Source organism: Panthera pardus, unplaced genomic scaffold (assembly GCF_024362965.1).
Source record: "Panthera pardus isolate Hobbes unplaced genomic scaffold, ASM2436296v1 HiC_scaffold_13, whole genome shotgun sequence".
NCBI classification, from domain to species: Eukaryota; Metazoa; Chordata; class Mammalia; order Carnivora; family Felidae; genus Panthera; species Panthera pardus.
Genome location: NW_026526688.1, coordinates 183,350,155 through 183,365,427, shown reverse-complemented (window position 1 = coordinate 183,365,427; position 15,273 = coordinate 183,350,155). Strand labels below are relative to the sequence as shown.

At 37.4% G+C, this 15,273-nt stretch overlaps 1 protein-coding gene across 4 annotated transcripts in view; it reads left to right on the top strand.

The window, feature by feature from the left end:
- TBC1D19 (TBC1 domain family member 19) overlaps positions 1-15,273 on the top strand; it is a 144,525-nt gene that overhangs the window by 46,438 nt on the left and 82,814 nt on the right. For all 4 annotated transcript variants that reach the window (XM_019453541.2, XM_019453543.2, XM_053901632.1 and 1 more), the window contains 3 exons: positions 55-101; positions 4,806-4,916; positions 12,610-12,682. In XM_019453541.2, the coding sequence (XP_019309086.1) occupies positions 55-101; positions 4,806-4,916; positions 12,610-12,682 (231 nt within the window). The remainder of the gene's footprint in view (positions 1-54; positions 102-4,805; positions 4,917-12,609; positions 12,683-15,273) is intronic.

Here is a 15,273-nt window from a genome sequence, read left to right as displayed (position 1 = left end):
TATTAATAAGGATTCTTATATTAACTGAAATGTTCCAATCTATCTTAATTCCAGATTTAAGCCTTTTCAGACCTGTTTATGCACCCAAGGATTTTCTGGAGGTAGGTTGTATTGGATCAATATAGGTATATTAATGGGAATAAAGTGGAAGAAATGATATGAGGATGTCTCCAGGCAGAGGAATCACCAAGTACAAAGCCCTAGAACCGTAGAATGACATGATCAGACTTGTGCTTGAAAATTGCTTTTGGAAAACCCACTGGAATGTGGAAAGATTAGAGGCAAGGAAATCAATTAGGAAGATTTTTTTTTTTAATTTTTTTTAATGTTTATTTTATTATTTTTGAGACAGAGAGAGAGCATGAACGGGGGAGGGGCAGAGAGAGAGAGAGAGAGACACAGAATCGGAAGCAGGCTCCAGGCTCCGAGCCATCAGCCCAGAGCCCGACGCGGGGCTCAAACTTACAGACCGCGAGATCGTGACCTGAGCTGAAGTCGGACGCTTAACCGACTGAGCCACCCAGGCGCCCCAGGAAGATTTTGATTAAAAAATACTAACTGTAAATCAGGTAGCTTGTAAATCAGGTAGCCTGCTGCAGCACCTATAGATGCTCAGTGAATCTTTTCCCTTTTTAGTCCTTCCCTGTTCTAGTAGTTTAGACAAGACACGAAAAAGGTCTGAACTAAAGAACAGTGTTGGAACCGGATAGAATTCAACAGATTTGCAAGAGATTTTTAGGAGGGTTTGGGAACTGATTAGATGTGGGGAGTATGAGAAAAAGAAAAGATAAGGAAGATCTTTAAGTGTCTAGATTGGGTAACTGGGCAGAGAGGTACTACGTCCTTGGGATAGAGAATGCAGGAGAAGGAACAGGTCTGTTAATGAAGATGATGAGCTTAATTAAGTTTGAGAAAGCATATCGGAAATAAAGTAGGTTAGCGCTCACTAATTATTTTAACGGACTTACCTTTGATTCCACTCTTTCTCTTGTACCTTACACATAATCAGCAAATCCTGTCACTTTACCTTCAACATGTATCCGGAATTCAACCACTCCTACCTCCATCCTCCTAACGTCTTCCTGCTCTACCCTTGCCCACCTAGAATTTGTTCTCAGTGCAGTTTCCAGAGGAAGCCATTTCAGTACCGTTCCAAATAAGCCATCTCTGGTATCCGGCAGCTTCCCATCTCATTCTACTTAAAAGCCAAAGTCATGACAGTGGTGCGAAACATGCTATTTGATCTGATACCCCATTACTTCTCTGAGTTCATCTCCTATTACTTTCCCCTGATTTGTTATACTCCATTTACTTTAGCCTCCATGCTTCCCCCTGGCTTCCTGCCATCTGAGGGCCTCCGCTCCTCTTCTCTGCTTACAGTGCTTTTTCCCCAGATACTTGTCTGCACGTTCCTTCACTCCTTATGTCTTTGTTTAAATGTCACTTTCTCAGCAAAGCCTTCCCCCGCGGCTCCCTGCTTGGAACTCCTTTTATCCTTTTCCTACTTTGTTTTTCTTTATAGCATTTATCATTATATAACATATTCTTTTTCTGTTTTCCTTATTGCCTGCCTTCTCCTATTAAAAGTAAGATTCACGGGGCGCCTGGGTGGCTCAGTTGGTTAAGCATCCAACTTCAGCTCAGGTCACGATCTCGCGCTCTGTGAGTTCAGCCCCACGTCGGGCTCTGTGCTGACAGCTCAGAGCCTGGAGCCTGCTTCGGATTCTGTGTCTCCCTCTCTATCTGGCCCTCCCCCGTTCATGCTCTGTCTCTCTCTGTCTCAAAAATAAATAAATGTTAAAAAAAAAAAAATTAAAAAAAAAGTAAGATTCACAAGGGCAGGAGCTTCTCGTTCTGTTTTGTGCACTGTTGCAACAGTTACAGAGTCTAATAATTGAAGACTCACAAGACTTCACAGGATGCAGCCACAGAAGGCATTCTTTCAGCAAGAGAAAGAAAGCATATGCAAATACGAAGAGATCCAAACTTCTAGGCTCAGCTCCCAGGGCTCTTTCTCAGTTGCAGAGGATGAGCTTTGTCTTTGGAGTAGGAACCGCTAAGATTCCTGCGATACACTGGTCTCGGGAGTCAAGGCGCAAGGAAGGTTTCCCAGGGGTCTTTTATATCCCCACTGGTAAATCAGGAGAAGCTAGCAATCTGTGCATTTTCAATAAGCCATGTGAAACTGATATGGACTGCCTCCCTGGGACATTAAGTAGCACAGTATAAATGACTAGTTCGTGTATTTCATCCCATCTTGGCCAAGGGTCACCACCAGACATCCAGGTGTCCCTGGAGATAAGCATGGAGCTACCACAAACCAGCTGCAGGTTAATTGCTCTATCTCCAACAGGTAGAACGGTGCTTAGCACATTGCTGCTCAACAAATAGGTGCTGAATGAACGAGTAAATGAATGAATGAGTTTTTCACATTTTACTTTTAGTTCTTTTCTGAACTGTTGTCTTTGAAACTAGTTTGCCAGCATAAAATATACAGTTGATGCTTGAACAACACGAGGGCTCTGACCACCTCATGGTCGAAAATCCACATATAACTTTTGACTCCCCCCAAACTTAAGTAGCTAAGTACTACTGTTGACTGGAAGTCTTACTGATAACACAGCCAACACATATTTTGTATGTTAATATGCATTATATACTGTATTCTTACAATAAGTGTGCTAGAGAAAAGAAAATATTAAGAAAGGCATAAGGAAAAGAAAATACATTTACAGTACTGTACTGTTAAAAGTCTGCATTTGAGTTGAAGTTCAAACTTGTGTTGTTCAAGAGTCAACTGTCTTCTTTTAATTCTAAAGAGAAGTTAGTTTGGTCAGAAACTGCCTTTATGGTGATGGCATTATTTCTCTTAGCTTGTTAATGATTTCTCCCAAACTCTTCCCTTTTCTAGCACTTCAGGGCTGAAATTTCATGTCATTTTTGTATGATTATCTTTAACTGTTTTCTCCTTAATGGTCGTAACGTTCTGTTTCTTTCAGGACTGTTGATGAATTGATCCTTTTATTATTTATGCTGAAATTCTTCTTTAACTAAAGGACATTTTCTATAATTATATCTGTATAGCTTCTGCATTTCTAATATTTCTCTTTTCTATTACTCATGTATTCATAGTTTCCCTTTTCTATCCTACGTGTGTGAGGTTTCTGTGCAGTATGATACATGATTTGTGTTATTAGGCTAAAATTGCATTGTTCCCTATTAGTCTGCATTTCGCGCTGTTGATTCTTTGCTATATTTGTTTTTTTTTTTTTTAACAAATACTATTGACATTTTTAGCCTTAATTTAGTGCTTGCAGTTTTGGGAAACTGTTTTGGCATTTTAGCACATTCCATTTTATCAGTGATTAGTTATCAGCTCATTAATTCCTTCCTCAGATGTGATAGTGTTTCTGTCACCATAATCTCCTTTGCTGTATTCTTTTTATTTTTTTTAAGTTTTTTAAAAAAATTCAGTTAATTAACACACAGTATAATATTAGTTTCAGGTATGTAAAATAGAGAGCAGCGCTTCCATACAGCACTCAGTGCTTATGACAAGTGCACTCCTTAACCCCATCACCTACCTATTTACGTCATGCCCCCACCCGCCTCCCCTCTGGTAACCATCAGTTTGTTCTCTGTAGTTAAGAGTCTGTTTCTTGACTTGCCTGTCTCTTCTTCTTTCCCTTTGCTCCTTTGTTTTGTTTCCCAAATTCCACAGACGACTGAAATCACATGGTATTTGTGTTTCTTTGACTGACTTACTTCGCTTAACATAATACTCTCTAGCTCTGTGCATGCCATTGTACTGGATGCTTGATTTTTTTTTTCTCAAGAGTTTCAATTTAAAAATATTTTTTATTATAATTATTCTTTCCCCGAAATGTATGTTATTGTTAGAAAAATAAGAAAATATGCATAAGGAGAAAACTTTTAAAAAATTACCTTTAATGCCGTCACATAGCAATAAACGTTAAGTTACTACACATTTTTTAACTTCATATATTGTGAATATTTTTTCATGTTATTATATATATTACCTGTGTTAATAGAGGCAAATTACGCTATATTTTATTATATGAATTAACCACAATTCATTTAAGTAATTCCCTCTAATGGAATGTTTAAGTTGTTTCACATTTTTCTGTAATAAATAGTACTTCATTAACATTCTTTCTGCACTGTCTTTGCAAACATCTTAATTATTTGTACTTATGGAATTATTTGTACTTAATTGTACTTATGGAAGTGCAATTCCTACATAAAGGATATGTAAATATCTAAGACTTTTTTGACCTGCCTAATTTTGAAAAGTATATAAATTGTTAGTTTGGCTTCTGAATTTTTTTTCCTTGTGGGTTTGATTTAGAGGCGATACTCTGCAATATTATTCTACTATTTTTCTAAAAATCTTGTCAATATCTGTTTTTTCAAAGGGCTAAAGTTGATTCTGAAATTGTTTCTGAAAATATTACAATCAAGCAATTTTGATCTTTCTGTCACCTTCCCTGGTTAAATATTCAAGCAGTTTTGATTTTTTATTGCCATCAAAATGTTTTTCATTCTAACTAAATTCTTTTAGACTTTTATGTGGTAGATCATCAGAATATTAAATTTAAGACATGTTTATGATATTTTAACATTTCAATATAATTTTATAGTTTTTTAGAATGTAATTAAAGTACATACATAGCCCCAAATAGTTTTTAGTTTTGTGGTGATACACCGAGAATATCACTGCCAATTTTATAGGTGTAAACATCCTATAAAGAAACTAACCAATTCTGTTGGATTTGTTTTTAAAGGTGTTAATTAATCTTCGCAACCCAAATTATGAAAATGGTGATTCTCTTAGTTTCAGGACTCATTTGGGTTTAATCCAAGTTCCTCTGAAAGTAAAAGACATCCCTGAATTGGTAAGTATCAGCATTTCAAAATATTGCATATTTTAGAAGACAACCATTAGAGAAACATTTTAGTGCTGCAAATATCTAAAACAATAGGGCTGTCTGCTCATTAAATAATGAAGTGAAAAGCTTCTTTTTTATTGTAAATATGTTATATAGAGAGTGAGTTACTTTGCTAGTAGGACTAAAGATGAGTTTTCATGCACTTATAAATGCTTTTGCTTTTTCCTCATTTTAACCAAAAACAAAGATTTAGAAGACAGCTTGTTGGGATTTAGGTACATGATATATGACAATAAAATTGATTGAGGGTCGCCTGGGTGGCTCAGTCGGTTAGGTGTCTGAGTCTTGATTTTGGCTCAGGTCATGATCTCATGGTTCATGAGTTTGAGTCTCACATTGGGCTCTGTGCTGCTTGCACGAAGCCTGCTTAGGATTCTCTCTCTCTCTCTCTCTCTCTCTCTCTCTCTCTCAAAAATAAACTATTAAACTTAAAAAAAAACTGATTGAAATAAGTTGTGAATTTTATTAAGAATATTTAAAGAATGTACATTTTATTTCATTCAACCAACCTGTATTAAGCTTATCAAAATGAGGCACTGAAAGAGATAAAGGGAAAGGAAGATGAGTTAGAGACGGTCTTTGCTCTGGAAACTGTCACATTTTGGTGAGGAAGTTAGTTTTAAAATAGAGCAATTATAGAAAGGTGGGGAGAATTCCTGAATGGAGCTAAGAAATTATCACTCCTGGGGCACCTGGGTGGCTCAGTTGAGCATCTGATTCTTGATTTCAGCTCAGGTCTTGATCTCATGGTTTGTGAGAGTGAGCCCCCCCCCCCCTGTCCCAGCCCAAGCTCTGCACGGACAGTGTGGATCCTGTTTGGGATTCTGTCTCTGACTCTCTCTGCCCCTTATCCCCTCACGCATGCGCGCGCGCGCGTGTGTGTGTGTTCATGTTCTCTCTTTCTCTCTCTCTGTCTCAAAATAAATAAACATTAAAAGAAAGAAATACGAAATTCTCACTCCTTCTTTTGTTAATCACCCAAAACAATAAGGAGCACAGAAATTTAAATACCGCCTTTGGTGAAACTAGCAAACAATGTGTAGCTCTGTTAGCGTGTCAGGTTGGAGAACTGGGGGGAGAGTGAGTGGTACATGGCTTAAACATGGAGGAAGGTCAAGCCCTACTGCGTCTCCCTAAGAGGTGGGAGGTGCGGGTGAGAGGCATGTCAATAATCACTCAGCTGTACATCTTCCTTGTTTTGTTTTGCTTTATTATGCTGGAGTTGGATCTTACAGACATTTTTCTTTCACTAACTGGCTTGATGTTAGGCTTTATCAATAGAGGGTTCTGGAGGGACACCACAAGACTGTAACCAGAGAAAGGAGCTTCCCTTGCGGTCCCTGTTTTCGGAAGCCAGCAGATCAGCATGCAGAAGCCAGCTCCAGACTGTACCCTCTGACGAGTTTCTTCACCAACTTCCCACCCCTGCACGCATTCCTGGGGCAGCCATTTTCTTCCCTTGAAAGACTGAATCTCATGGAATCTAAAAAAGAAAACAAACCAACAAAAACCAGAAATAAGCTCACAGATACAGAGAACAAACTGGTGGTTGACAGAGTGGAGGGGGGTGAGGGGATGGGCAAAATAGGTGAAAGGGATTAAGAGATACAGACTTCTGGTTACAAAATAAATAAGTCACAGGGCTGAAAAGTACAGCATAGAGAATACAGTCAGTAATAGTGTAATGACTGTATGGTTACAGATGACAACTACAACTTATGGTGAGCATTTCATAAAAAAAAAAAAAAAAAGTCTAAATCTCTGTCTTGAGGACAAGGAGAACCCTTTCCTGAGTTCTTGGTTCCCTTTTCATCAGTCTAGAAGTCATAGTTACTTTCTGCATCATCTAATTTAATTCTATTTTTCCCTGTTCACATTTCTGGGATGATTTCTATTTTCTGGCTGGATACTGACTGATACAAGAAGCAAGATGATTTTCTCCATAGAACTTTGGAAAGCCTCAAGAACACCACATGATATAGAAGGCCTTGGTGAGCCACAGGGTTGAAAATGAGACTGTGTGAAAGCCTATATCAGGAGAGAGTAGACCCCCATACTCCTACCAGCTTGCATATTCAGGTGACTTCTCCTTCCCCACGGGAGACCAGAGACGGGTTCTTTAGAGAAAAAGAATCATAAAGGCTAAGAATTTAGCCACTTCAGATTTAGAGCAGTACGAGAATGAGGCACTGTTTTGAAAACAGAGAAATTAAGTGAGAGTTGACCAAATGGTGAGGCTAATATCCTCATCCCCTACCTCCATCACTATGCCTGCAATTCTCTCTCCCCCCTGCACCTTATGCCCAATCCTTGCAGACATAGCTTCCAGTCAGTTGTTTATTGCCTCGTTCCTAAATATGACCTACCAGCCCAGGATCTGCAGATACTTGAAATTTTCCAACTTGAAAGGCAGACACCAAAACTAAAAAAAAATTTTTTTAAAAAGCTAGTTTAGGGAATGAGTACTTATCATGAGCTTTAATAATGGTTTCAGGTTTGAATTTATGTTCACACTCACAGGATACAATAGGTCATAACCTGGCGTCAGATTCACTTAGATTTGTAGAATAATACAGGACAGAAAACAGCATGTCAGTATGTCAGGTAGCTTTTCTCCAGGAGTCCTTACAGCCAACCCTATGCTGCCTCCAGCCCCCACAAGGAATGCAGGCAATTGTAAGTGACGAAATTGCCTACGTACAACAAAGGGACGTCTTACACAGGATAGGAACTGTTTCTTGTAATGCACGTGGGCATAGCATCCAGGGCCTCTCGAGACACCACAGCAGGCAGCTAAGGCCTGTGTTTTTTAAGGCCAATAGATTTTTATAGTCCACTCAAAGTCTTCTGTTTCAGATGTAATTTATCATCAAGGGTCATATTTTTTTCAGAAATTGCATTGCTTAGTAATGTAGCTGGCATTCCTAGCCACAATTCGTGTGTGTGTGTGTGTGTGTGTGTGTGTGTGTGTGTGTGTGTGTGAGAGAGAGAGAGAGAGAGAGAGAGAGAGAGTGCGCCAGCACATTTTCAGGGCAACAGTGCTGGGAGAAGGTAAACCCAAGGTCATCTTCACATGGACAAAGAGGTTAGCCTGTTAACCATTTCTTCCCAGTAGAAGATTTAAACCATTAATATTCAGAGAGAAGATACAACTCATGAAACAAGAATTACACAAGAACAGAGTTTCATTAAAACAACAAATGAGAATAAGAAAGAACTTTCACAGGGACGTCTGGGTGGCTCAGTAGGTTGAGCGTCCGGCTTCGGCTCAGGTCATGATCTCACGGTTTGTGAGTTCGAGCCCCATGTCGGGATCTGTGCTGACAGCTCGGAGCCTGGAGCCTGTTTTGGATTCCGTATGTCCCTCTCTCTCTGCTCCTCCCTTGCTCGTGCTCTGTCTCTCTCTCAAAAATAAATAAATAAACATTAAAAAAATTAAAAAAAAACTTTTACAAATCAAAAATATGGTATGCAAAAAAAAATCAGAAGAGTCGAAAGCAAAGCTGAGGAAATCTCTATGAGAAGACAGAACACAAGGGAAAAAACCAAAGAGATGAAAAGTAAGAGGGAAAATTTTGTTTTTTTACTTAGATGATCAATCCAGAAGGGCTAAAATCTGACCAGTGGGAGTTCCAGAATGAGAAAACTGAAGTAATGGAATTATTAAAATCCCCAAGACCTGAAAGATAAGAATCTCCGGTATCAAAAGGCCCACCCGATGTCATGAATGAAAGAAGACCTGTATCAAGGCTCCTGAAAAGAAAACTAAAAACTTGTCATAGAAGGAAGACAGAATACATATAAAGTGTCAGAAATGAGAGTGGCATCTGACTTCCCGGCAGCAAAACGGGCAGTTAGAAGATTTTGAAATAATCTCTTTAATAATCCAACTGATTTCAAGCCAAGAATTCTATATATAACCAACAGTTAATCAAATGTGAAGTTGGAGTAGACATTTTCAGATATTTAGGTGATCTAAAATATCTACTCTTATTTGGGGAACTGTTGGTAGAAGTCTCCAAAACAAGCTCATAGATACAGAGAGCAAAGTAGGGGACCCAGGAAACAGGGTTCCGACCTAAGAGAATCTCCAGGATGACAGTGACAAGCGGTTTCAGGACAAAGGGTGTGCAGCAGGACCAGAGCGATTCTAGATTGGAGCAAGAGGCTGGAGGGTTCCAGGATGACCGCCTGCAAGAAAAGTTGGTACAAACTTGTTAGGTTTGCAAAATTATATGGTGGAGGATCTTTTCAGAGTTCTTGAAGGGTATAGGAAGAGATAAATGATTAGAGAAAATTATATTAGTGAAAAAAATGATTTCATTATCAGCTGCGTGTACCAAAAAAAGTAAAATAAAGGAAACCTATTTATAGCATACGACACGGCTCAGCACTGAATAATATTTAGTCATTAGTCATAATGCAAACTTTTAATATGGATTTAATCAAGAATTGATATATAATTATATTGGAATGTTGGACGGAGGAAAAGCGAATGTACATGAGCTAAAATACTTACAAGAAAAATCAATAGATACCTAAAATTGATAAGAATAGCAGTCTATATTTGTTAATTGAAATCTGGAGATAAATACCAGAAAAAAAGCTGAAAGTGGTTGTTTCTGGATAGTGGCCAGTTGTGTGTGTGTGTGTGTGTGTGTGTGTGTGTGTGTGTGTGTGCGCGCGCGCACACATGCACATGCATATATTGGAGGAATTGTTGTTATATATTTTTTAGCTGACTTGACTTCTTAAACTATTTGCTGCATGTGAAGGCAGTATAGCATGATGGTTAGTTGATTCTATTCTGAAGCTACCTAATTGAGGTTTAAGTTCTTGCCCTGCCCCTTACTGGCTATGTGACCTTGAATAAATTTTCTTGACCTTGAGCCTTAGTTTTCTTATTTGTAAAATAGGGATAATAATATCTCATAGAAGTAGTGTGCAGATCGGTAAGTTAAGATCAAAATTATGGGTTGAATTGTGTGCCTCAAAAAGATATGTTGAAGTCCTAACCTCCAGTACTTGTGAATGTGACCCCATTTGGAAATAGGGCCATTGCGGATGCAGTCAAGCTAAGAGGATGTCTTATCAAAATAGGGTGGGCCCTAACACCAATATGACCAGGTTTTTTATAAGAAGAGAAGAGACACAGAGGAGAGACATACAAGGAGAGTGTCATAAGACAGTGGAGGCAGAGATTGGAGTTACGCATTTATAAGCCAAGGATCACCAAAGATTGCCGGCAATACCAGAAGCTGAGAAAGGCTTGGAACAGATTCTCCCCTAGAGTCTTCAGGGAGAGCTTGGCCTTGTTAACGCCTTGATTCTGGACTTCTAGCCTCTAGAACTGTGAGAAGACATTTTGTTGTTGAAAGCCACCCAGTTAGTGATACTTTTTTTTTTTAATGGCAGCACTAGGAAGCTAAAATAATATATAAAGCTTATAGACAGTACTTGGAACTTAGTAAGCAGTATATAACTATTAATCGTTAATATTACAACTTTGTTAAACAATTTTTAAGAAGTTATTTTTAAAAAGTGTTAGAAGTCCTTTTGGTAGCAGTTTATACAAAGTGTACAGAAAAGGAAGCGGCAGCTTCTTTTCCTGAAAGTGGTGGGAAGTCTCCATAGGGGTACTGCCATTTCGACTAGCTTGAAGGAGTTTTCTAGGTAAAGAAGCAGGAAAAGGACACTGTATGAAAGGGTCAGCATGTGCATAAGTGGGACCAATTGTGTCTTCTGTCTGACGAGACCCAGAACTGATGTGGCTTCATTCTTAGCTATTGAACAACCAAAAACCTGTGGCTAATTTTCAAAAAAATTGTGGCTATACCCATTAAGAGTATGGTTAGTCCTTGTCTTCCTGCTCTCACTAGGGCTAGTTGTTCCTGCCCTCCCTGAGTCCTGCGGCCTGGCGATAACAATTCTGACTCGAGGTTTGGTTTATTTGAGACCTTGGTCTCTATATGAGTATTAAACTTGGTTGTGCTCACTGAGTCATACGATCCTATAATAGATGGCTCTCAAACCTAGTTCACAATGTTATGTAGTCTCATCCATGTTAAAATGACATTTCTTTTTTAAAACAACTTAAAGTGAAGTTGTCGACTCATTCCTGTTTACTAATTCAGTCACGTAGAGGCAACCGGTTGGAATAGAGCTCAGCGGTGTGGTTCAGTATCATTATTGAGCCCCTCCGCTACATGTCACTGAGCACTGTGCCAAGTACTGGGCGTGCAAATATGTATAAGAGACAGTCCTTATATTCTCGGAGCTTCAGGTTCGTGGGGAGATGAACAGTAACAAAATGATGTGATTATGTACTTTGCCAGAAGTTTATAAAGGTAATACATGTATATAGAGAGTTGCTTATATCAGCCTGGAATATCAAGAAAGGCATTCCAGAAGGCCTAATACCCAGGGGGAGTTTTGAAAGAAATCTGAGATTAGGGCCCAAGTCTGGTGATGTTGAGTGAAAAGTAGTCCAGAGCAGTGAAATAGAAAATGGATATTCAGAGTTCTATTTCTGTGCCTTAACATGTCTTAGCAAAAGTAAAATTCTCCATTGTGATTACAGAAGGTAATATCGAAATGTTTTTGGACCTAAGTCCCTTCTGTAGAATAAAGATGAAGACTACTAAATAACCAAATACCTTATCATTAATTCTAATGATTTAAATGAAGGAAGAGTATTTGCAATAAATAGAAGATAGTGGTTGAAAATGGATGAATAACATTACATTTTTTGCCTCTTTAGTCATTAAAAATGGGACACATAAATTGAAGTCTAGATTAAAGACAAGTTTAGTTAAAAATGGAGGTATAACATCAGTTACATAAAATCAGTACAAAAATGAAACGAGTGTGAATGTTAGGCTGGATAACTGTCTTATGAGGGACACAAATAAATCACTATTTAAGTAATACATAATTATAAAGGATTAAAACTAATTCCATTTTTTAAAGAAGGAAGTTTGGTTTTAGCAATTAGAATGGTAACAAAACACTGAGGCAAATGTTAATAGAAATATTTAATTACTTAGGGAGTAAACATAACGTGAACAATATGGGGTTGTGTTATTTAAAAAATAACAGACAAACATGATTACTTTCACTAGACATTACTAGATAAGTGGAGGAAGTCTGGAGAGTAAATCTGATTTATTTTTAGTTTAGCAGAACACTTGATAGTCTAATTTTACTTAAAAATTAATTTAAGTTGTTTTGGATATTTGCAGTGTTTAGTTGATTAAAAGCAGAATGAAGTACAGTACCACAGAAAATAGAGAATCATATTGGTAATTTTAGATGATGAATTTAGAAATAAAATTGATGAATTCTACACATACTGTGTGTTTGTGTTTGAGGAATGATTTTAATGTTATTAGTTTTTTACTCAAAAGTATAATTATCATGTCTTTACTGAATCATCTATCACTTAAAAAGGCAAAATTTTGAACTAATGCATTACTACTGAAAAGTGCAATAATATCCTTTTTAGATATTTAAATGAAGCAAAAATTCATTTTACATTGTGATTTTTTATTTAAGCTGATGTTAAGATGAGATGACTTTTGTTTCTACTGTATGACAAACCACTGAGATGTATGTTAATTCTATGTGTGTTATTTTCCAGAAAGAATTCTTTGTAGAATTGGGCTTAACTACAGGACAGCTGGGTATAGATGATTCTACACAAGTGCCTCCTGGTGAGTGTTTCTCTCAGATGGCATATAATTAATGATAAATGAGAGTCAGTTTAAGGCTCATCTTTTCATTTCCAAATTAATCTAGTAACTCTTTTACGTCTGAAAACTAAGCATACTTTTTGATTCTCCTTGATTATTGTTAATTATTGAATAGAACTCTGTATGTTGCAATGATCAGAATTTAGCTAGATTTTGTATTTTTGTTTGAAGGTCTTTAAAGTAATTTTTGAAAAGTCATTAGACATATTTAAGTCAGTTTTTTTGGCAAAATCCTCATTGGCAGCACTCATATTTACATTTACTGGCCATTACCATCTATTTTTATTGTTTGTATCATCAAGTTAATTGAATACTGATATTCTACCTAGTATAAATTTAGGGTATAAAATTAGTATCTTTTAAATATTAACCAAACAGAAAATTTCCTTAGCTTTTATTTTTTTGTGTGCATAAATACACTGTGTTTTTCATAAAAGATCGGATTGGTATTTAGCTATAATCAACAGGAAGTAAAAATTGACTTAAAATATGGGAGGCCCATCTTGTGGAATTGTTCTAGTCTTTCCTCTGCACTGGCTAGCTGTGGGACTTGAACAAGTCACTTTAGGTTTCTGGACTTGCTTCTTTCTCTATAAAATAAGGAATTTGGCTATTTCTTATTGTTAATAATAATTATAAACCTAATAAACAGTCATCGAGTACATTACTATGTGCTGGATGTGTATTATCTCATTTTAACCCTAGCAGCTCTAGAAAGTATGTATTATTACCATTTTTAAAACTTTGTTAATGTACAATGCATATAGAAAAGCATAGGGGGTGCTTGGCTGGCTCAGTCGGTAGAGTATATGACTCATGATCTCTGGGTTGTGAGTTCAAGCCCCATGCTGGGGGTAGAGATTACTTAAAAAATTTAAAAAAAAAGAAAGAAAGAAAAAGTACATATACTATAAGAGAATGGCTCGTTGGATTTTTATGATTTGGGCACACCTATTAAAATACCACCCAGATCAATATACTGAGGCTCCCTTCAGTCTTTATCCTCTTTGTCAAAAATAACCACTATTCTGATTTCTAGTGGTATAGATTAATTTTGCCAATTCTTGAACTTAATATGAATGGAAGCATATAGTATCTACCCTTTGATGTTCGACTTCTTTTGTTCAATATTATATTTGTGAGATTCAACCATATTGTTTTATGTATTTGTGGGCCATTTTTTTTTGCATGATGGTCGATCCACTGTAATAACATACCACACATTTATTTATCCCTGCTACTGTTGATGAGTATTTGGGAAGTTTCAGGTTGGCGGCTGTTACAAACAAGGCTGCTATGAACATCCTAGTATGTTTCTTTTGGTGAGCACGTGTATACTCCTCTGTTGAATACACACCTGAAAAGGCAATTTCCCTCTCCCGAGGTTCGCATAAATTCATTTTTAGTAGATAACTGCCAAAGAATTTTCAAAGCTGGTAGTACCAGTTTATACTTCCACTAGCAAGGGATGAGAGTAGAAGCTGTCTCATATGCTTGCTAATGCAGGATGTATTCCACCTTTGTTTCAGTCATCCTAGCGATACATAGTAGCACTGCATTATGGTCTTAAATTTTTTAGTATTGTGTAAGGTAGAAGTGTTGCTATCATTTTAAAGTTAAGAAGTGAAGATGTTAAGTACTTGCCCGAGTTCACAAAGCTAATAAGTGCTAGAATCAAGATTCAACACTAAGCAGTCTGCCTCCAAAGTCTGCTGCCTCCCCTCCTGATCCCTTTGATAGTCTTTTCTTATTTTATAAGAAGATATCAGACATCTTACAGAATAAGATATTGCTATGGTTTGAATGTTTGTGTCCTCCTGAAATTCATATTTTGAGGTCCTAACCCCCAAGGTGATGGTATTCGGTGAAGTCTCAGGAAAATGGTTAGGTCAAGAGGGTGTGCCCTCATGAATGAGATCAGTGCCCTTGTAAAAGAGCTCTCTAGCCCCTTCCACCATGTGAGGACACAGAGAAAAGTCAGCAGTCTACAGCCCAGAAGAAGAACTTCACCACAACCCATCATGCTGGCACCCTGATCTTGGACTTCTAGCCCCTAGAACTGTAACAAATAAATTGCTGTCTGTGGGGTTTTTGTTGTAGCAATCTGAACAGATTAAGGCAGATATCCTATATTTCTGTTCATGGCCAGTGATAGCCATATACAACAAAAGGAAAAGGAAATAATAATACAACCTTGAATGATATTTATGTTTTTTACTTTTAAATTATCCTTAAGAATTGCTTAAAGTTGTTCTAAACTCTATAGTAGCTATGCTTTAGAAGACCCAATATTTTTCTTAATCTAGAGTGTAGTTCTTTCTTCTTTGATTCACAAACGTGAGACCCTGCTAACGGCCAGGGATTAGTGAACACATAGATATGACATAATCTTTACTCTTAGGGAAGGTATAGTAGAAATACAGATATAGATAAGACTCAGTGTGGTATTTGCTATTCTTGCATACAAGGGGCAGTTGGAGCAGAGGAAGGAGCACTTCTGTCTTCCCAGAGGAGATTGATAATCTCTTTAGTTGATGCGTTTATTTTTACTC